The 22,777-nt window shown below is 46.8% G+C and overlaps 1 protein-coding gene across 2 annotated transcripts; it reads right to left on the bottom strand.

Moving 5' to 3' along the window:
* Positions 1–1,346: 1,346 nt before the first annotated feature.
* Positions 1,347–19,472, bottom strand: stk11ip (serine/threonine kinase 11 interacting protein). Of its 2 annotated transcripts, XM_035526497.2 has the most exons (26): positions 19,320–19,471; positions 18,723–18,820; positions 18,446–18,648; positions 18,173–18,247; positions 17,879–17,974; positions 17,654–17,761; positions 17,469–17,540; positions 17,246–17,375; positions 16,218–16,321; positions 15,858–15,947; positions 14,667–14,708; positions 14,223–14,384; positions 13,957–14,029; positions 13,427–13,870; positions 12,962–13,155; positions 12,643–12,753; positions 12,026–12,230; positions 10,849–11,018; positions 10,455–10,749; positions 9,708–9,817; positions 9,008–9,105; positions 7,807–7,985; positions 4,711–4,795; positions 3,713–3,798; positions 2,470–2,696; positions 1,347–2,326 (listed from the first exon to the last, which is right to left on the bottom strand). In XM_035526497.2, the coding sequence occupies exons 2-26, from the start codon at positions 18,817–18,819 to the stop codon at positions 2,198–2,200; spliced, it is 3,585 nt and encodes a 1,194-aa protein (XP_035382390.1). In that variant the 5' UTR covers position 18,820; positions 19,320–19,471; the 3' UTR covers positions 1,347–2,197. The 2 variants fall into 2 exon arrangements, with proteins under 2 accessions (XP_035382390.1, XP_035382395.1); XM_035526502.2 differs by lacking the exon at positions 14,667–14,708 and having other exon boundaries at positions 19,320–19,472.
* Between the last annotated feature and the right edge of the window lie 3,305 nt (positions 19,473–22,777).

Raw genomic sequence — 22,777 nt, 5'->3', positions numbered from 1 at the left:
CTATTTTTTGTCAGATGTTAATATGGTATAGTGAAATATAATTATAAGCATTTCATAAGTTTTTAACTTTTTATTGACAAATGCATCCGGTTTAAGCAAAGACTTAATATTTACAGTGTTGACCATTCTTTTTTAAGACTTCTACAATTCGCATTGGCAAGCTGTATATCAGCTTTTGGGCAAAATCTTGAGGAAGGCAACCCATTCTTGCTTAATCAGTGCTTGGTGTTGATCAGTTTCTGTTCTTATTGGTCCACCCTCTTTTTGAGGATTGACCACAGGTTCTCATTTGGATTGAGATCTGGGGAGTTTCCTGACCATGGAACCAAAATTTCAAGGTTTTGTTCACCGAGCCACTGGGTTATCACTTTTGCCTTGTGACATGGTGCGCTGTCATGCTGGAATATGCATTGTTCATCACCAAATTGCATATGCACGCACATTGAGGCAAAAGTAGTTTGGAGGATGGCTTGGTGTCAAGGGCAGCTATAAAGCCACATCTCTCCCAGATGCACATCAAGGACAGACTGGCATTCTGCAGGAAGTGTAGGGATTGGACTGCAGAGGACTGGGGTAAAGTTATTTTATCTAATGAAGCCACTTTCAGACTGTTTTGGACATCTGGAAAAATGATTGTCCAGAAAAGAAAAGATGAGTGCCACCATGAGTCCTGTGTCATGGTAACAGTGAGGCATCCTAAGACCATTCATGTGTGGCGGTGCGTCTCATTTTTTAGCATTCATTTTATAACAAAATTTGAAAAATCTTATTTAATGGTTGTGTGATATTGACTGCTAAATACAGCTTTAATATTTAAAATAAAGTTTAACTCAGGTTTGAATTAGCATTCTGAAAACAGGGTCTTTAATGCAGTATTCTGTTTTAAATGGTAAACATAACTCAGACTGTTTCGAATCTGGAGATGCTTGACAGTACATTTCAAAATTGGGGGGGATTCAGATCATGGATCATGATTGGTTGTCAAAAAGATCATAATATGTTTTTGTTTGGGGAAGATCACCCACTCCTCCCGCAAAGACGATCAGACATATCAGATTTCAGCAACACATTACACATGAACATCTTCAATTTCAAATGCCACTCAAAAGAAACCAGTGTCGTAAAACAAGATAAAACCACAATGTTTCTAAGGCCTAAAGGGAACTGATTTTACGACAGGGAAGCCAGGCTGGATAATGCCCAAGCACCAGGACCGTAAAAATGTGAAGTGAAGAGCAAGGCCTGGCTTGTGACCTCCTTCACTGCCCCACTTGCCTCGCACGGTCATCCGAGCACACACGGCTGAGGCTGCAATATCTGTGCAAAAGAGCTACACACTAGATCCATCAAGATACACAATGTTTATTTCAATAGCAAAAATAAAAACAAATATCTTCGCGATTCCCTTGAAAAAGGCCAGGACAGCGGTTTGTCATAAATAGGCCTACACAAATCAGTTATTTTAACACAATGAAAAAACATTTTTAGGACACATTCTTGCATTCATAAAAACAAAACAAAAATATTTAGACACTTAAGGCTCCATTTTAGATGTGACAGCAGAGCTTTGTGCCAGTGATATATGTGCAATTTCATTTCAACATTTTTAGCAACACATTTGCAAATATTCAGGGGCGTATTTCTCAAACACTGACAAAGGGATGAAGCTCTACTTTCACAGGTCATGAGTGTAGAGTTGCGTGCATCTGTACACATAGGAAATCATAGGAAAAAGTGTGTGTGTTTGTGTGTGTGTGTGTGTGTAGGTAAACAACCAACTAAACAAAAGAGAGGCCAATGAACAACCCACTGAAACTAGTGAGGAATCGTGTCTCTCATTATATTGCAACAATCCCAGATTGTGTTCAGAACAGTGCACACACGACTATGGCTTTCAAATTTTAGCAGATTACAGTGAAATCCTTCAAGAGTGATGAATGCAGAGGATACCCAACCCTGAGAGACCGGAGAAGGCCCCCCGACCCCCTCACGTACAACGCAGCCACTGTGACGTGGACACATTATCACCTGATGCTTACGGTGCCTTGCATTGCAGAGCTGGGGCACCAGCAGGGCTGCTATGCCAATGGCCCCAGCATTACCGGAAAACATGCGGCCGACGTGGACATTTCCAGGAAACTTGTGCGGACAGGGACAAACGAACGAAGAGACGGTCCCTGAGGCGAGTGGAGCGTTGCTACTGGATAGCTGTGAGAAGTTTGACGCCAAACATGGCCTCCCACTGGGTTCGGACCCAGGCCACTAAAGACTCAATCTCCTGACTAGCCTCAGTCCTTAAAGGCCATGTCCTCTCCTCCTTAGCCATCTGTCTCACACACACACACACACACACACACACGACAATCTGACATTAGCATTCTTCGAGTTTTCCATTATCTGCCCTAACCCGAGTTATAGTCTGAGCCAAGTCAGGGACATTTTGTCTTTGAGATACATGCGCACACACACCTCATCATAGAGTTTAATGTCCACCTGGCATGGATCAGACGAGGACAGGTGGATGGAGCTGACGCAGCTGATTGGCTGGACTTCACGAACCGTGACCCGTGTGCTGTTGGTCTGGCCCTCCTCATTGGCCGGAAGCTCAGACTGCCTCTTGCTCCATTGGTGGTCTTCATCGAGGAGGCACAGCATCTCGCGAGTGGCCAGCACAGTCACAGAGGTCAAAGAGTCATCTGGGACCAACAAGTGCAAACAAAGACCTTATCTGTACGTGACTGCATACATTATGCACTGTGTGTACAGGCTAATGCATGTGTGTTGTGTACTGTGTGTATATGCTAACAAATATGTGTTATGCACGATATGTACAGTTAATGTATGCGTGTTGTGAGTACAAGGGATCAAATATGAATGTGTGTATGTTAACACAGGCTAAAGTATGTGTGTAGGTAGTGCGGGTGGATCCTGTGCCTTACGTCGGTTGTAAACGTACTTTACGTTTAGTTGTTTAAAAAAAATTGCAAATCAGTTCTTTAATCAGCTCAACCTTTATGCTGTGAAATAATAGGTCTTTCTAAAAAAAATTATCCTGAAACAGACAAGAAATGTTAAACATTTTGTGTTAAAAGTCCCCCCCCATTACAGGTCCTGGCGCAACGGGGGGGGGGGGGGGGGGGGGGGGGGATGGAGAGAAAAAGAGAGAGAGAGAGCACCTCCTTAATGCACCTGCGGCCTGCCCCGGTCTCCCCCAATGGGCGGGGGGTGTCAGCAGGGTATTGGGGCACTTGAAAGCCGAGCAGGCCGCTCACACTGAGCATGCCCTGGGAGGACGGTGCAGACAGAGCTCTGTGTTTACCGCGACCCTCTCTCTCCGTCCGGGCTGCGAGTCTCCTTCCAAAGAAATCACACCAGCATGTCACGCGACACCGCCGCCGAGCAGGCCGGCGGTGCTCTGCTCCAGCGGGCCGTTCCCACGGCCATGGAGGGGGGTGTAAGGCCAGGTCAGGAATCACTGCACCGCTGCAACCGGAGCCGCAGCCGAGGTGGCGGGGAACTGGTTAAATCGGCTGTTCAGCCTTCAAGACTACGGGAAAGGAGATTCTACGGGCCGTCCCTGGGCTGAGGTGCCCTGCGTGTTCCGGGCGAGTGACTGCATGCTGCAGCAGCTCCGCCCACATTCTTTGCTGTCGTGTCTCCAGCTCAGATGCTGCCGGAGGCGTGCCAACTCCTCAGTGGAGTAAACACTCACCTCGCTGGAGGAAGGCCAGCAGATAGAGAAATGGGGGATGAGTGACTTCCTCAGCTGCCATTTCACTGCCGTCACACACCAGTGGCCTGTCACACACACACACACACACACACACACACACACACACACAGAGAGAAAGAGAGAGAGGCATGATGGCTGGATTTACCAGAAAATAATGAAATGCCTGAATGCCTGAAATAATGTGCCAAAACCAACAGAGAAAACCCCCACATAGCTGCAGTTAAAGGTATGAACAAGTCTCCAAGAATGGAGACTGGCGTCTTAACAGAACCGAAAGACTGAATGAGCAGGAGACACGTAGATCTGCAGCAGAAGAGAGCAGGGCTGGGGCCAGTTTAGAAGAACAGAGTTGTCACACAGAGCTGGACGATCTTCATCTGTGTGGCTCCACCAAGCCATATAGCAAATGACAGAGATGCGTTTTTAATCAACTCATTCTCTTTCACACTCACAGACAGACAGACAGACAGACAGACACAGACAGAGAGAGAGAGAGAGAGAGAGAGAGAGAGAGACAGAGAGAGACAGAGAGAGAGAGAGAGAGAGAGAGAGAGAGAGAGAGAGAGAGAGAGGCATGATGGCTGGATTTACCAGAAAATAATGAAATGCCTGAAATAATGTGCCAAAACCAACAGAGAAAACCCCCACATAGCTGCAGTTAAAGGTATGAACAAGTCTCCAAGAATGGAGACTGGCGTCTTAACAGAACCGAAAGACTGAATGAGCAGGAGACACGTAGATCTGCAGCAGAAGAGAGCAGGGCTGGGGCCAGTTTAGAAGAACAGAGTTGTCCCACAGAGCTGGACGATCTTCATCTGTGTGGCTCCACCAAGCCATATAGCAAATGACAGAGATGCGTTTTTAATCAACTCATTCTCTTTCACACTCACAGACAGACAGACAGACAGAGAGAGAGAGACAGAGAGAGAGACAGAGAGAGAGAGAGAGAGAGAGCAATAGGAATGTGTTCTACATACCAGAGATGATGTTTGGGGTTCAGTCGTGTGGTTGAGATGCCCCTCAGCTTGCTGTCAGACTTTGGGGCCAATTCCCTGGTTATTCCTTTACAAGAATAAAGCGTATTATTGATGAAGGCAAATTCCAGACCCCCTCAACGAATTCCCTACTGCCCACTGCCCCATTACATCTCACTTTAGCTCTGTGAGCCAAACTGCTGATGTAGGTTACATTGTTTGAAGTTCATAAAAGGTAAGAGTTATTTGGATATCCAGGAGGGCTTACATGTAAGCTATCATTTCTTATCTGCTGAATTTAGGATCAAATTGTCTTTATTTATTTAGTAAAATATTATTTCTTCTAGGGCTTATATATCCTTAGAGGAAAAGCTTACAACTGGTACACAGTATGTTCAGATTTATTCCTTCATTAAGACTTTGAGAGATTAGTCAAATAGTCCCCACCATTAGTCTCCACCATATTGTCTGCAATCAAAGTACTTTTGTACAGAGTGGTCCACAACATAGTCATCCCCAAACAAACCATACTGGGGGGGGGGGGGGGTAGGACGATGTGGCAAAATCTGCAATAACATCACGGTTTTGTCAAAAACACAAAAAAGCTAACGGATCTCTCGTTGTACTGGTTTTCGGAGCACGCAGGTCCCTGACAATAGAGGTGACAAGAAGGGGTCACACTCTCCTGCACATGAGTCTACCTGCTGGTAGGTGGTGGAAAATGGCCACATTGTAGACTGAAGAATCTGATATTCCCGAATACAGTTTCAGGAAATGGGCCGTGACCACTTCGGGTAGGCTCTGTCTCCCTGCGGTTAAACAGACCTGGAGCACGAAAGAATCTTTTGTGCTGGCTTCTGGTTTGTGCAACATCAAACCTGTAAGCGTCTCACTTTCACACTCCTGAAACAATCCCCATGCAAAACGCAGTCTGACCACCGATGCAGAGCAGCAAGTCTGCACAGGTGAGGGGGGGTGGGGGGAAGGCTGGAATGAGGCTTCTGGCATTCCTGGTGCCACCCGTGTGAGGCAGGCCTGAGACAGAGGCCTGGCAGCCCTGCTCAAAGCACAGAGGTTCTGCAAGGAACACTCTGGACTTGCTTATTTTTTTGGAGGCACACTTTGATCTCAGGTAATGTGGCTGTTGCAGGGAGTTGCTGGTGCCAAGCAAAATGAGATTTGCAGTCGTTAAAATGTCTTCCATGGTCAGGTCAGGTTTTAAAGGACCAGAAAGGTTCTGCCTGATGGATGGTAGGAGTGTCGAGAACGTCAGGGGTGCAACACCCTCTACTGAAACTTCACACCTGCCCAAAAGCCTCGCAGCTAATTGGCCAGCACGCCAAGCCCACATCAAACCGCACCGTCTGCGGGTCCTTCCAGACATGGCGACAGAGAAACATTTGCGGGTCCCTTTCCTCTTCGGAAACGGGCACCAGACGTGCCTTTGACGGCAACGAACAATACCACTCTGCATTCTGCGCAGAAAGATACAGTTAGATTAGATTTGCTTTCATTTCAATGTAGTTTAAAGGAATTCAGTCGCACGTGGTGGTGGGGCAGAAAACTGCCGAGTCACTGTCGGTCTGGTACAAAGAGGGAACAGCTTTACGGTGCGGCGGAACCCTAGCTGAGCCAGCCAAGGCCAGCGCTGTTCCCATGCGGGCCTGTGGCGGCGGCTGGCGCTCCAGATGGGCCAAGGGTGCTCCGGCACACTCGGCTGCGGCCGCAGCCTGAGAAACGGGCTTTGTTATGGTAAACGGATCCTTCAGTTCTCCCCTCGGACAAATATTTTCACAGCTGTCCGGCAGAACTAAACAAACACGGTTTCTCCCCTGCGTTCACTCACACACGATAAACTTTAGCTTGTGAGGGAGGCCGTATCCCTACACACCAATAAGAGAACACCACTGTTTGTTAGGCCAATCACAATGCCAGCTGAACCCGACAAACTGTGCCTTGTCTATAACACTCAGCTTCATGTAATCCTGTAATTTCATACCACTCCTTCTCATGAAAGCATTAATAAGGATAAATTTACACACTCAGTTGTTCCAGGTGAACACAGTGAATCGGAAGATACGTAGCGCAGTACTGGAGGTGGTTCCGTTCTGTTGTGAGGTATGAACCAGTACTCGCTGGGATTAAAACAGTAACGTTGACATGGTATATCTAGATACAAAGAACCTTTTACAGGGCTAGTACATTTAAAGACCACCTTTAAATAAACCCTCAACATAAATCTCATAATGCAGTCAAGCATGTACTGCCCACTATGTAAATAAAATTCTTTATTTCAAAATTAAACAGTCAGTTTTATTTTACGCAAGTGTAAAAAGTAAATGAATCCTGGCTGTGCATCACGGTAGTTACACTCAGTTGTGATGTGTTTAACAGGTGTAGAAGTAGCAGATGCAGGACAGTTGGAAACTGAGATGGGAAGTCAGGAAGTCTCAGGGACACTCCTGGACCTTGGTGACTATGCTCAGCACAGACATGCTGAGTACTGCAGATCTCCACGCTCAGCACCAACATGCCGAGTACTGCAGGTCTCCACGTTCACCACCGACATGCTGTGTAGTACAGAGTACTACTGTACAGCATTTGAGCTGGTAGCTACAGTTCACAACATCAGCAAAGACATCATATCAGGGGTGTCCCCCATGCTGTAAAGTACACTCCTATGAATGGACCTGAAGGTTCAGATAACGCAGGGCAGCAACTTCAACGCTGACAGCATAGACTAGCTAACCTTTCTGTGTTTGACATTTACTGGTCACTTATCACACTGTGACAGTTAAAGTAATACGACAGACACAGACTCAACCTTGGAGATGCAGAAACACGTGCGGCCATGATGAGATGTCATGGCAATCTGAAGATTCGTGCAGCACAAAAACACAGTGCACCTCCCAGAGCTTAAAACATTAAACCACCTCATTGATAATTAAGCTTCATTCTTTAACTTTTAAACGTTTTACAGGCAGTGACATGATAATGAATAAAGCGTGAGGAAGGGACATCACTTGTACACATGCCAGGCCCGTGGCGTTCGTGTGGACCGTGCGGTTGTTGTGTGTGCGCGTGCGAGCTGGTGCTTGCCTGTCAGGCGACCGTAGAAGCGTCTGCAACGCACGCTGTCACGAACCAGCAGCGTGTAGGCGGCTCCGCCCTCATCGAACTCCATGTGGATGGTCTGGGATCCGAGGCCCACCTCCAGATAGGTCAGCTCACGCAGACGGTGGTGGGCCCTCTTTCGGAGCCAGTCTGAGGGCTGGCCTCTTTGGACACACAGGGCAAGAGAGCGAAGGTTCAGACACCTGAGACAATCTGTAACAACGCAACGTACAAACGCAGGAGACTGTACGTGAAATGACTAGAGATATATTTACTGGTACTAAAAGTAGTTTTGAAGCACGGCAGTATTTCTAGAACTGCAGCAAGAAGAAAGCTGGTTACGTAACACCACACAGGTGGGGATTAACGCCTTCTGTTGTCTGTATTCCATGATCCTACGAGACGTAGGTGTCGAGGAACACATGACGATGCATTAGCGATGGCTTAGCAGCTTCAAAGGGCTTTAAACAATAGTTTTCAAACACTTATGAACCAGAACATTTAGTCTGTGATTACTGGAAACTAGAACTCTCTGGGACACCCCTAACAACACAATGTGTTTCTCACTTCATTAAAAAGTGAGACAGAGCATGTTTTTGTACAAACTCAAAGTCTACGCTCACTTGACACCTGAAGCACAGACATGCTTAGTTATTGATGAATTTCTTTGGAATACTTTTGTATTTCTCATTTGTGCAATGGAGGGCAGGTACACATTTGATGCCATGATTCAGACAGCATCACAAAACCACGACGTAAGAGTGAGCACAGGAAAGTGGAAAACAGAAAAATACTCACGACAGACAAACATGTCATCCGAACCTGTTACTGAACCATGAGGCCAACACTGTCTATGAACAAATCTGAGACGCAGACCGACAGCACCCGAAAACGGCGAGGTGGAAGCAGCCGGACTGGGGGAAATCGCACCCTTTGACCCGCTGACCAAGCAAAAAATCTGCTTTGGTGAATTACATGGCCCGACATTTCAGATGTCTGGCCTTCATCTGCAGGCCCTGTAAACCCATTTTGCTGTCTGTAACGGGTTCAGAGGACGACGTGTCCACTGTCCCGTTTGGTCTAATGTTCGTTGGCCAAACATACTTGCCATACACTTCACTTGGTCATACTCTCTGTTCACACATCCGACACATTCTGGTCGCCCGGCAGAGGGTCCGAGGCTTACTCTGACTGTGAAGTCATTTCCAGGATGTAGATGTGCTGGTCAGACACCACCATGAGAGCCGGGAACTCCACAGGGTCTCCGAACTTCACGATGGACATCTGGAAACAAGAGAAGCTGGATGAAGAACCTGCCGGTTCCTAGTACCACACACAGATGGACTGACCTGTTCACTTACAATGCGCCCTGGGAACACTGCATGCGTTCAGTTTTTAAGCATCTGAGGGATGAACTAGAACACTTTTCCACATTAAAGTGCATTTCTGTTGACAGTGCATGGATGGAAAAATAGTGAGGCTCCGTGACCCTTTAAAAGACATTTAGGATAAAGTGGTGTATTTGAATAGCTTTAAAAAACACCCAGGGTGCCAGGGAGAGCCATCTGAGGGAGGAGTGGAGCAGCTGGAGGAAAACTCGCCCTCCTGCCGTGGAGGTCATGTGCCACGTCCTCTGGATAACTGGCTTGGGGGGTGGGGGTGGTGTAGATAGCCCTGTCCCAGCAGCGAGTGCTCAGGAGAGGGCTGAGGAGCACGAAGGTAGTGACCGGGGGGGGGGAAACCCATACTGGACCACAGAGGGGTTCACACGCTCTTCCTTACAGTGCATGAGGTCACGGTAGAGCAAATACGGCCATGTAAACAGAGAACCAGCAGCGTACCACAATACGCTGATGTTGAGAAGAACTCATGGCTCGTCTCCTCACCTTCAGGAAACAGTGAATCTCTTCCTCTCCCTCGAACACTTCCACATCCAGGAAGAGTTTCAACCGGTGGTCCACAGCCTCAAAATCTTCGGACATCAGGTCAAAGGGTGCTGAAACGCAAGATTAGTGAAAGTAACTGAACGAGCGAGCAAGAGATGAAAAACCACGCAAAACCAAATGAGGCATTTTTGTCATGGTATCTGTGTAACACTGGCCGTGTATACAGATGCACAGGCCCATTACACTAAAATCTTCATGATCATTTTACTTGCAGTGTGCTGTGATGACTGAAATAAAGGATGATAACACAATGACAACACAACCCTCTTCTCATAATTGTGGCTAATCGCTCACATAATCGCTCACAGTGAGGACTGAGCTCAAATGACTGTGTGCTCCGTCCTCCCTAAACCAGAGCAGCGTGCTGTCGGCCTGCAAAGGTTAAACAAACCCGCCTCCTTGCAGTCCGGCTCAGGGTGGAAATGACAGAGGCTTCACTTTTGTATTTCATTTGGTTTCTTGGTAACGCTAAGAGAGCCTTGAAAAGCTGCCAGGCACTGGGATCTGACCGCACCGAGACATGGCAGGAGATGATAGTGAAGTCGGTGAGTTTCCCAGAGGCTGCGTGTCGGCTGATTGTTCCAGCAGAACTCAGTACTAATCTGGGCTTAGTAACCCTTTAGAGTCAGTAATGCTCAGGCCTGACATTTGCTGATACGCGTGGCTATTACGTTTCGCAGAACCCACCGGGCCCTCGTGCGTGTGGAGCCCAGGGCTTCGGATGCTCCTTGGAGCCAGTGCCACTTCCTTCCAGCTCATCCTCGGTCACTTCTGGGTCCGCCTGCGCTTGGATGTCAGCAGAGTGAAAGCCGATTGGCTGGTCGAACCAGGCCTCGCTGTGATTGGTTGCAAGGTTGGAGAGCGAGCTGTGGGCGGTGAGGAAGGTGTCCGTGACCCCCTCTTGAACTGTGGAGAACTCAGAGTCCTGGGTCACATGCAGGGGACTGCCACTGGCCAGCAGAGATGCATCCAGGCTCTGGCTCTGAGAAGGGAGTATGGTCAAGCAGATTTTAAAACACTTTAAAGAGAACAACATAGCACAAGGAAAGCATAGAAAAAAACCCCCAAACCGTTAGGTTACCTTGAAGGGCAGCTGAAGGCGAACAGATGTGTCGATGTCATCAAAGTTAAAGCACCTGTTGCGGTTCTGGACAGCATCACAGTAGACAGGTGTGCTGGTGGACGGGGCAGCTTGACCCGCCAGCTGGACCACGTGATCACTGTTGCATTCTGGACAGTAAACGATGTCACCTGAGGATGGCACAAAACATGAATGCTCAGCTAACTTGTCTAACTACTGAAGATTTAGTACTGAAGTTCTATCCAAGCCTATGCACTTTGAAAACCCCATATGGTAAGTCAGCCAAATGTGTCAGAAATTAGGTTGAACATTCAGAGATCAAAACAAGATGAAAAGCAGTGATAACAGAGCTGGGGGATTTCGCCGTGCGGCCGGGGATGGGGCTCTCCGCAGGGGGCGGGGCTCTGCCTCCGTTAGGCATGCGTGCCTCCGATGTTCCAATAACAAACAGCCTCACTCAGCCCCGCCCCCATCCAGGAAAAGGTATGCGTTTGGCCAAAACCACCAGCTGGAGACCAAACAAACAGGCATAGCACAGCTGAGTAAATGCCTCAAGAATCCCCCGCATGCGTGTCGAAGCACGTTTACTGGTGAGTGCAGTGAGTGCAGGACATGGACCCACGCTCCACACCTGGGATTATGCACACAAGCACCCACAGAGAAGAGATACCATACACACACTGCTGTGAAAAAGCACTCAAAGTGGATGGTTACAGTAGCGTTGGTAAGGCACTGGTCTGTGTGTAGCACTACCTGACCCTGCACCACAAACCCTCCCCTCAATGTTGCACTCGGAACGTTCCCTAACAGCAGTCAGCATGTTCCAACAAGACACTCGCCGGCTCATCTGCAGGAAACCTGGGGTTTGTATCTTTCATGTGCCTGGCTGTGTTGTAGCTACATGCAACAGAAAGAAGATACAACCTCTTACAAACGTGCCTCTCACTGTTTCTGGGTGTTAACAAAAGCAGGGGGGGGGGGGATTTTGCACTTCAAGACCAAAAAACAAACAAACAAACAAAACACTGACAGTGGTTGCTCAGACATTGCAGACACTAATTCGTGCTCTGCTGTAACTCTAGAGAGTAAACATGTTTGTATTGGTTCCTGGAATGCTTAAGGAGGACAGTCCGTGCCTGCAGGGTTGTGCGGGGGTAGACTGAACCGTGCGTCTTACCTGGAGTGTGTCCTTCCCCTCCGGTCTCTCCCGGACGCGCCTGGTAGGCAGGCGGGTCACGCAGTGCTTCTGCCAGGCGCCCGGCTTCCAGCTGGGGGACCTCAGCGCGGCACCTCAGGCACTGCAGACGCACGCCACGGTTCCTCCCCTCCATCGCCTGCTGCATGTTCTCCGCTACCACACTGGATAGGACCTCGGCCAGAGCCTGAGGGGAGGTACGCATCAGCCGTCCTTAGCGAAGAGGCTAAAGAGTCCATCGCCTTCTCGTTGCTCACACTGGGACTAGAAATAAATGCACTGTCTGCCTATACAGAGTACCGTTGTGCTTTTTAACATGCTCCAACCATCCTCAGACAAAGGAAAGCTTAATGTTACGCTCATGATTGTCATTATTACACGTTTTTAAAAAAATTATTTTCATCATTATTTATACTCATGCTGAAGTGATAACGTCCATGTGCACCAAGGCTCTCGAGCTTTCTCTCATGGAGAAATTCCAGACCATTTTCTAATTTTTTACTTTTCATGACTATGAATTTTGGGATATTTTATCTATATTACAACAGAAGACCCAGAACAGAACCCTTTTCCATGTTGTGGAAGAAGTAGTTCAGAACCTGCACGGCGCACTGAGGGTCATCGTCCAGCACGATGTAGCGCCTCTTCTTCCGCGAGCGGTTTATGTAGTTAAAGTGCAACTCGAGAGCTGGGTGAGATCTCTCCTTCTCCTGAAGGGGGGGGTGTGAGAGAGAGAGAGAGAACACATTAACACACTACATCAGCATTTCCTGATGCACTTCCTGCTTTGAAATGAACTGAGGAAGTCGAAAAAAAGAAAGTGAGGTTTTAAAGGATGAAGCGTTGACACGCGGCGTAAATGGCGAGGCAGCCTATTGGACAGACCCCGGCCCGTGGACGAGGCCTCTGGGCTCTGACCTTCTCTATCCAGGTGGCCTGGGAGACGGCGACGTTCCGCAGGCAGGCCAGCTCCAACTGGGTCCGTACACGTCCCTGTTGCACATCTACCTCCTGCACGTGACCCTGGCGGACGCGCAGGAAAAGCGGTGTGACCCCGTCTGTCTCCTCGGCCTCGGAGAGCACCTGGACCAGCATGGGCCTGCACAGGTCCACTGGGGGAGCAGACACAGGATGCACATGCCTGTCACAAACTCACTGGTGCAGAACTACAGCAATTGTGTACACAAGATATCTTTGTAGAATTACAGATTTTTTGGTGTCCAGTAACAAACAATAAGGATGATTAACATGAACATTTCACCATGACTTCTTTAAATTAAACTTATTGGCTTAAGAGTATGGAAAGAAACATGTTCAACTAATTCTTTGACACACCCAAAATGGAACCAAAAAAAAATGATTACAATGAGGAGTCAGACACACCTCCGAGGTCCTCCTCCTCATCTGGAGGAGCTGAGAGAGCGCAGGCCTTCCCCGAAGCCTGGGGCTCGCCTGTGCTCATCTCCAGGGTAGACTCAGTGCTCAGGGGACTGTGGCCCGACCACTGCAGGGTAGACTCAGTGTCCAGCTGGTCTGAGCTCTGCAGTTCCTCTCCTCCCTTGGGCTCGGAAGAGAGCAGCGGAGCAGGGAGGGCTTGAGGCCGCGGTGGCTGGGGGGCACTCGTGGGCTCGGGCGCGAAGGGGGCGTGGCAGCCGTGGGCAGTCACCTGTGCCGCGGCCCCCTCGGTCCTGGGTGTGGACGCGGGGGTGGGGTCCTGCGTGCCGTCCAGATGGTGCTGAAATCTCAGCCAGTCTTCACCCATCTGCTCACGGAAGCTGTCCATCCTCTCAATGTCCTTCTGGTGGTGCAGGACGATGTCTAGGATGTCTTTGACAGAGTGCAAAAGGACATTTCCAGGAAGCACAAGCATCCAATCACAATAGAGGAACAGTGGTCACACCTTCCACACCCACCCTGCAAAGCTGTCTGTCGGGGTTCGTGGTCTGTGTCACTGGGCTCGGAAATGCTAGCTGTCCTCACCTTTACCTGTCCACAAACAGACAAGACAGTGTGGTTGAACTCTCAATCTCAGATCTTACATCTCTGGAACATACTGTATCAATTTAAAGATCCGGAACACAGTGGATCAGTGAGACGCAGAAGCCGGTCAGGTTCTGGATCGGTGAGATGCAGAAGATAGACAGGAGCCATGCACTGTGTTTCCACCATGCTGCCTCACCTTGGACTTCCTCCTGTGGATCCGGCCCGCTCCGGATTCACTGACGGACAGACTGTCGCTCATGTCCCCGCCTCCACTCGATGCGTCCTGCACCATCTGCTCAGGTGCCATAGCAACTTGGCGTGTCTGGCATGTCTGACCCATCTTCTGCTTTGGCACAGCCTTCAGAATCACATACAAAATAGGCTCCTTAGTCCTAATCTCAACCCACCTCACGCTCACTTCTAAGCAAAACTACAGCCATGCAGACCGGCTGTTCCCAGGTCAGAGTTGCTGTATTTAAACCACCACGTGCGTTTTCTAAGGCCATTTAGGGTTCGTTTTCCTCAACTGGATCGTATTAGGTCTGTGTTGATGCCTACAGCCATGCGGGCTGATTCTCGGCCATGCATAAGAAAACAAACCTCAAACTTTCAATAAGGACAACAAAAGCACAGTGCTCACCGCGAGCTCGGTGGGCGACAGCGACGAACCGTCCAGCTGAAGCTGCAGGACGTGAAGAAACAGGACTGGTTTAGTACACATCGACTCCTATGTTACCAGCAATCCCACTGGTAGTGTCATCAGCAGTACGAGCGAGACTGCGGTGCCTTGTAGCACACGAGCATTGCTATTCGCCACACCATGAAGCAGTGAGTGTGTGTAAAGAAACGAGTGGCAATTAACGCATAGTGGATTCAGAGGGCATTCAGACTCCTTTGCTTACACACTTTCTTTGTGGACTTGATTCTGAGTGGATACAATTGGCATTTTTTTCCATTAATAACCCATAACAGAATATCTTAGGGAGTTTTGAAAATGTATTTAAAAATCAAAAACTGAGATCTCTTCTTCACAAAGCATTCAGACCCTCTGCAGGGACACTCGGGATTGTGGTCAGGTCCAACCCGTTTGCTTTTGTTAACAATAAAGTTGTTTCTAGAACATGGTGGGGTCCACCTTTAACACTGAATCGATTGGACAATTGGTGTGTACAAGCTCGGAATTTACACTGCATTTTCGAGGCAAAAACCAAGCGGTGAGGTCCAGGGAACTGTCTGTGAATCTCAGTCAGTGGCGAGGGGAAGGGTAGAGAATGATACTACAGGCTCAGAGTGTCCCCAGACACTAGAAATAGCCCTGAACAACCATGAACCTTTCTAGAGGAGGCTGACTTGAGAACCAGGACAAAAAGTTAAGAAAGAAGCCCACAGTTATTCTAGAAGAACTCAGAGAGTCCTGGGCAGAGACGGGAGAACCCTGGACTTTGGTCACGTGAAAAAAAGAATGGGATAACCTGCCCAAATCAGGTACACTGCTTGTTGAGACGTATCCAGGAAGACCTGCAGCTGTGATCCCTGCCAATAGTGCTTCTACAGAGTACCGAAGAAAGGGTCAGAATACTTCTGGGAATAAGAGATTTCAGGTTTTGATTTTTCATAAACTCTCATTATGTGTAATTAAATGTAGTTTGACGGGTAAAAAGAAATTACATCCATTATAAGTCAAATCAAATCCATAACAGTACTATTGTAAAAAAATATAAAGTGGGTTGAACACTTTCTGAATCCACTGTGGATATATTCAATATTAAAACAACACACATGCATGCACGCACACACCCAGGCACGCGCACACACACGCAGAGTAACTCACTCCTTGGGCAGCAGCTCGTGGTGAAAGGTGGCAGACAGTTGAGGTTCGATGTGTTTTTTGGAAGTACAAAGGATTTCCTTCTAAAATTAACTACAAAAGACAAAAAACAAACATGTTAAAATACTAGGGTGAACCTTTAAAAACTAGACAAACTATATAAACTAGACTGAAGCTGTAAAAACTAGTCTGCAATCTGCATGACAGACTCTTCACTGAAAGGCAGCTGACACAGCAGGGCAGGGTGTTAAGCACGTAGGCCGTATATAACAGCATATGTGTGAACACGGCGTAAACGACAGAAGCAGTGTGCGTGTGATACAGTTACTGGTCAGAGTGAGGCAGCAGTGAGCTGTGTCGCACCATCTGGAGGTTGTGCAGTCCAGACAGAGGGGTGAGATTAAGGTGTTCCATCAGGAGGTTGTAGGCCAGATCTAGATGCTGGAGAGAAGAAAGCTGCTCCATGCCTACACATACATCAGCAGATGTTAACCAGCAAAATGAGCACGCGCGCACACACACACACACACACACAAGACTGACAGAAGTCCAGTAGTGAGGTCTATTGAGGTTAAAAAGAACTGAACAAAAAGTACAAAACACCTGCGTTTTAAACAGTCATGTTCCCTCATGAAGCAGAGGCTCATGGGAATCTCCGGAAGAGACGTTTACAACTAGACCTGCTGTATTTTTTATGTTTACACCTAAGGCTGGTAAGTCATATTCCCTTGGCCTACATTTTACACACCTGTGCTTATGTATGATGACATTTAAGGCTGAATTGAACACACACACACACACACACACACACACACACACACACACACACACACACACACACACACACACACACACACACACACACAATAATAAACCAGCAACCAAAGTCATTCTAGGGCATAATAAATCCCATCTGCTATAACCCAGTACAGAGCACATGCACACACAAAAGAATGCCTGAAGATATCACTGCTAAAGCCCGGTACAGACCACAGACACAGACACACTCCATTCATCCTCAAAAGCAACAGGGAACCCGCAATGTGGAATTCCATACAACGCGGTGCCAACAGCAACAGATGAGGCCAAATAATGGCTGGACTTTGAGAGACGTAGCCTGCTACAAAAGACCAAAGACCTCGCAGACACCCCACTTACTTCCCCCTTTCAGACTGAAGCCATCCGGCAGTAACAGCAGGCCTGCCTCAAACACAGCGCCTGGCCTGACTTACTAACAACCTCCTGAGTAATGGATGAAAAACACACTCAATAGGATTTTGACGTCTAGCCCAGAGACACTGCTGGTTTTAAACGGCCACGCTCACTGGCGTCGGCAGGCGGACGCTTTGGATCTCACCCGCCACCACTAACAATAGGCAATGCATTCTCACCATTAATGGTTTCCAGTTCGTTGTTCCTCAGTACCAGAGTGATCAGCTTGGCCCTGGAATCCTGGCCCAGCTGTGGCACCCTCTGCAGGTTGTTGTAGGCGAGGTTCAGGTGCTGTAGCTCACTCAGAGGCTACACACCGAGAAGATGTCATCATAAGCGCTACTGTGTTCCATGTCTAAAACAGTGTCCTGGGAGTGGAATTTCAGGTGAAAACTAGCTTACCATCAGGAACTCAGCGCAGTCCCGGATTCTGTTGTGGCTTAAGTCAAGTGACTTCAGAACATTCAACAAACTCTGGAAAAAAAGGATCAATTGCAGAATTAAACAGGGACATTGTAATCGATAGATAAAAGAAACCTGCTTTGTTAATGTAGCTCGCATGCATCAGCGCAGTGTGCACAGCTTACCAGGGACTCGTCGAGAGAAGAAATAGAGTTATAACTGAAGTTGAGGGTATGAAGCTCTAACCAGGGTAAGGCAGAGCTGAGATCTCCACCACAGTGTGACAGCAGCTCCTGTTACACAGCACACACAGACACACACACACACACACACACACACACAGACCATACAGATCATTTGCACATCTGCACAAAACTGTTCATCTCTGTGTTATTTTCAGAATGTGATACCTTTAGAGTGGTGAGGCTCTTGGAGCAGGTGAAGACCTCCAGCTGAGAGTAGACACCACGCAATCCCTCCAGGCAGCCGGGGGGAATCCGTTTCAGCTAGACTCCCATAGACCGCAGCCAGCCATCAGAGGCACATGGGGAAGACATTTTAGCACAAACAAATGTTAAATATGATCAAATGATGTGAGCATTGAGTGGTTGCAAATGAGAACTTGGCAGGTAGACGATATGGAATTTTTTATTTAAAAAATAATAATCTGTACAATTTAATTGTAAAAGTCGAAGATAGCTTACTTCTAAGTGCTTTAGCGACTTAAAGGGGAAGATTTTCACAACAGACTGCAAGCTTGAACCAGGCGGACTGACAAGCTGTAGACATAAAATCAACACTGACAACAGCGCCATCTGGAGGCCCTCGGAAACAACACCACATCTTAATCAAGGTTTCGCAAGACAGTGCAAAAGCTATAAACATAATGGTACATTTGCTGATTTGAACGAGACTCAAGAGTTTGATTACATTTATAAATAATAACCCACAGGTGTTAACCCAAAGCCTGCCTCTACCTTGAGCGCCAGGGTCTTCTGGAGCATGTCGAAGATGAACTGCACCTGCAGCAGAGAGGCGGTGTCCGCCGGATGGGACGGCAGCGCGAGAAAGCCGTGCTGGTGCGCGCGGCTCAGCAGGTACTGCTCAAAGAGGCGCGTGAGATGTTGGACGCAGCCCGCGTGAAGAGTGAGCACGCTCGAACCATCCAGAACGCTGTCCCCTAAGAGAAGATCGAAATGTGGTGCGAACCAGACACAATGGATGTGGAAATGAAGCGGGAGAACAGAGGTTTACCGTCGTTGCGTAACAGCGTGGCTAGGCTGTGGACAAGAGTGGCTTGACTGCCCCTGGTAGCAGACATCCTGGTAGCAGACATCCTGGTAGCAGACATCCTGGGAGAGTAAAGATACAGAACAGCTGCTGTCACCACTAAGTGTGGAAGCGCTTTCATCCGACAGAACACAGCTGGAGAGTTGACCAAGCCGCTGCACTTCTGCTGCAGTACTGAACGCTTCGTAGTGGCGTGATGACAGGCATCGTACGCCTAGTCAGAGTGCGTGCTCCGTTTAAAACGACCGGAATACGCGTAAACTTCGTTTAAAAAGGCGTGAAACGAGCCATCAGGACGGAACGTAAACCGTCCTCTTCTGGCTTAATCCACATTACAAACCACACACAAGGTTAGGCGAACTGCAGTTAGCAACGAATTCTGTGGGTAATGAGAAAATAAACAAGCGAAGACGATTATAAAGGCATAGGACTAGCCACTAGTTCTTTTCGATACCCGAGTAACTAGCGAGGTGATCTTGAAGATTAGCTAGCTACTTATTTAACAAACAAGTCTTACTTCGCTAATATTATTAATTTCCCCTCAATTACAACATGTATTACCTTATAAGTCAGAGAAAACGCGACATTTGTGCGCTGTGGCTGCTTCAGGACTCATGCTAGCTGCTCGGCCCCTGTAGCCGCTTTCCGCTCACGGTGTTGACATTTTGACGCCTACCATCACGAGACTTGCGCCACAACTGTACGGTGGCCCAGGCAGCTCAAACTAATCCAGACACGGTAGTGGAGGCGCTCTTCAGCGCCCCCTGTGGTCAACTGGCTGGCCCCGCTCTGACACATTCAACCCGTCAGGGAGCCTCGCTCTTTTTCCCAGCGCCAAGACTACTTTTTGATTTTACAGTAATGTAATGTAAGCGATGTCCGTCTGCTTAGTTTGATGTTGCTGTTCTTATCAAAGTAGAGATATGTACAGTTCTGAGAGTGCTGGAAAGGAAAGCAAAACAACTAACAAACCAGCAGACTGACAACACACATTTGATCCGCATTGGTTGTCATAACATCACTGTACCCTGGGGCACATGTAAGCAAGCAGTGGATAATTTTCTAATGAAAGCACACTAGACCGCTGTTTTCCTTCTCTATTAAAAAATGACACGTTCCATAACATTGCTCTGGATGCTCATTGTTTTTTAATTATTTTATTGATCCATGTCAAATCTCTACTATATGGGCCATATTTCCATATGCTATATGACTTTGCAGAGGTTCTGAAAAGGTATACACACACTGTAGATAGGGGCAATGAGGGTAAGACACGTGAGCTCTATGGAGTGACAGGACAGGGACATGAAGACTGTGGTTATGGCAACTCGCTTACCTCCTTAGACCAAGAAGCAGGCAAGCAGGTTACAATGCACGCCAGGCTGGGAGTCAGAGGAATAAACGCATAGGCAATAATGGGAACGGATAACCAGCCAGAATTACCTGAACTGAGTCATGAGTGGAGCAGGACAGAGTAATTAACACTGTGGTCATGGCAACTACCACAGTATCCTGCCACACTGTAGTGTGTGTGTGTGTGTGTGTGTGTGTGTGTGTGTGTGTGTGTGTGTGTGTGTGTGTTAGGGCTATGTGTTTATGTTACACCCAAGTCTGTCTGTGATTAGTTTCAATAACAAGGCCAACTAACGAACCATCCCAAAATTATTTTGCACAATGGCCAACAGGTGGCGCCTGTCTCTCTCAGCAATACCTGTTCATGCTTATGAAATGGACATTTTTGCCTGTTTAAACTACTGACATAAATAATGTGATACAGGTGTGACGTGAATTAAACATGCACGGCTACGTCATTTCACGTTGTCAGGTTGTGTCTTTGTATGTGGCTGCATTATACTGCCTCTGACATTCAGTTACTCATTGTATACAACCTTGAAAAAGACCAAGGAGTTCATTTGCACAAAGAAAGTTAATAAAAATGTTGATAATTCTGCGAGCAAAACCAGAAGAAAAAAACTAGCATTGTAAAAAACAAAAAACAAAAAACTAACAAAATCAGGAAATTTTGAATAAATGAATAATATCTTTCAGGCCAGTCTTGTAGGGGAGAGAGCCCAACGTATAGTTTTACTACAATGGTAGTTTCCAAACATTGTTATAAGTTTAATATTCCAATGAAGATATGAGGAAAACAATATAGCTCGGTAAAATAAATCCTTCTTAAACATTAACATATATTTTCCAAACCCCTACCTTAGATATTCACATAAACAAAACCCAATTGACATAGATTTGACATATAAGTCACATACATGCATGTCATTAAAGCACTCTTCTTTAATCATTCATGTATACATGCATATCATTAAAGCACTCTTCTTTAATCGGTCATGTATACATGCATATCATTAAAGCACTCTTCTTTAATCATTCATGTACACATGCATATCATTAAAGCACTCTTCTTTAATCGGTCATGTATACATGCATATCATTAAAGCACTCTTCTTTAATCATTCATGTATACATTCATATCATTAAAGCACTCTTCTTTAATTATTCATGCATATATTCTTTAAGTATTCAGAATTCAGTATGTCTTCCATGACTTCCTCTTTGATAGATATAAACAGTGGGTGACATTCAGAATGCATCAGTATGAAGAAAATTAAAGAAATGAGAAAGAAGACAAAAAGGTGATGACCTAAATTAATCAGGCACTAACTAATTTGACACCTGAAATGTCCCATCTTCACTTTTAAGACAATAACTTAGAAGTCCCATCTTCAATAACTCTGACAATAATTTCACTTTTAAGACAATAAATCTCTCTGTACTTACAGGTTTCAAACAGCTTCCCGGAGGAGAAAACAAAAAGATTGCGAGGAAGATCAAGGCGTTCCCACTGATCCCACCACTCCCACTGATCCCACTGTTCCCACTTATCCCATTGATCCCACGGATCCCACTGTTCTCATTGATCCCACTGTGACCCTTAAACTTCCATGTGGCAGGAATATGGCAGGAATAGAGCGTTCAGGCAAAATAATAAGTGGCATGGCTTTGATATAAAAATCAGACCATGCAGATAAGAACTTACTGGACACTGTGAAGAATGGTGGTGGATCTGTTATGTGTGGCAGGTTTCCACTGAATATCATGGAAGTACATGGAAAACATGGGAATACATAAATAATCCTCTCAGGAACAAAATGTTTCAGTGGTCTGACCCAAACCGAGCAGATACTCTATGAAGTGATGCGAAAGGGAAAGTCCACCAATAAGAATTTAGGGATGTGGAAAAATGCCTAGGGATGTTGGGAGATTTTATATACGGAGGAAGGCTCTCAGCTAGCCTCCATGAGTCTTCCAATCTCAATTAGAAGAACAAACTACAACTAGAACATCAAATTGAGAACTTTTTCTGAGCCATTTCAGAGTTCCTATGAGTCATTTTCTCTTGACCTTCTCAAATAAAATATACTCAATAAATTAAGCATTAGCAAATAATTCAAGTCAAATGTTTCATTGTGGACAGAGAGGGATGGTATGTATGACTCAGACTGAAAATTCAGCTTGTAAAGATGAGAGTTCAGCTTTAAGAGGGAATTTGCATGCAAAGCCCTATTCAGCACTGTCTAAGCACGGACAAGTTTTATTGGAATCAAATTATTTAATATTGTGCAGCACAACTGTCACTAGGTAACAAACCCAGCTTTACTGGAACAGAATGAATCACTAGATAACTGTACATTTTTTGCCAAGTCTAAAGAGGAACTGACCCCGTAAAGAGGTTAATTAACTCCGCAGCCATACGGCAGGCTGGCTCCACAGGGCATCAACCTTCAGGTACCATTTATCTCGTCTGCCTTGTTTACACAGAAATGCCTTTGATATAATTTGCTCTTAGTGGACATACTCTGGGTATTAACGACATTATCTAAGACACACCCGCCAGAGAATACCAGCACCAGTTACAGGACGGTGGATCCGGTCTTCAGTGCTTCCTTTTTTCAAAGTGACATATGAGGTCATGCATAAACACCCCAGCTCCATCACGA

Source organism: Electrophorus electricus, chromosome 3, assembly GCF_041902795.1.
Source record: "Electrophorus electricus isolate QZ-2024a chromosome 3, ASM4190279v1, whole genome shotgun sequence".
In the NCBI taxonomy this organism is placed as follows: domain Eukaryota; kingdom Metazoa; phylum Chordata; class Actinopteri; order Gymnotiformes; family Gymnotidae; genus Electrophorus; species Electrophorus electricus.
Note: the sequence above shows the minus strand (reverse complement) of the source record. Positions and strands in the feature narration are given on the sequence as shown.

Bases quoted from the DNA above. Each gene is read 5' to 3' on its own strand.
- stk11ip (XM_035526497.2), bottom strand. From the start codon at position 18,819: ATGTCTGCTACCAGGATGTCTGCTACCAGGATGTCTGCTACCAGGGGC. The intron at 18,248-18,445 runs GTAGAGGCAGGC...TTATGTCTACAG, and splicing joins AGAAGACCCTGGCGCTCAAG to CTTGTCAGTCCGCCTGGTTC. The intron at 9,106-9,707 runs GTGAGGAGACGA...TCTTGTTTCCAG, and splicing joins AGATTCACTGTTTCCTGAAG to ATGTCCATCGTGAAGTTCGG.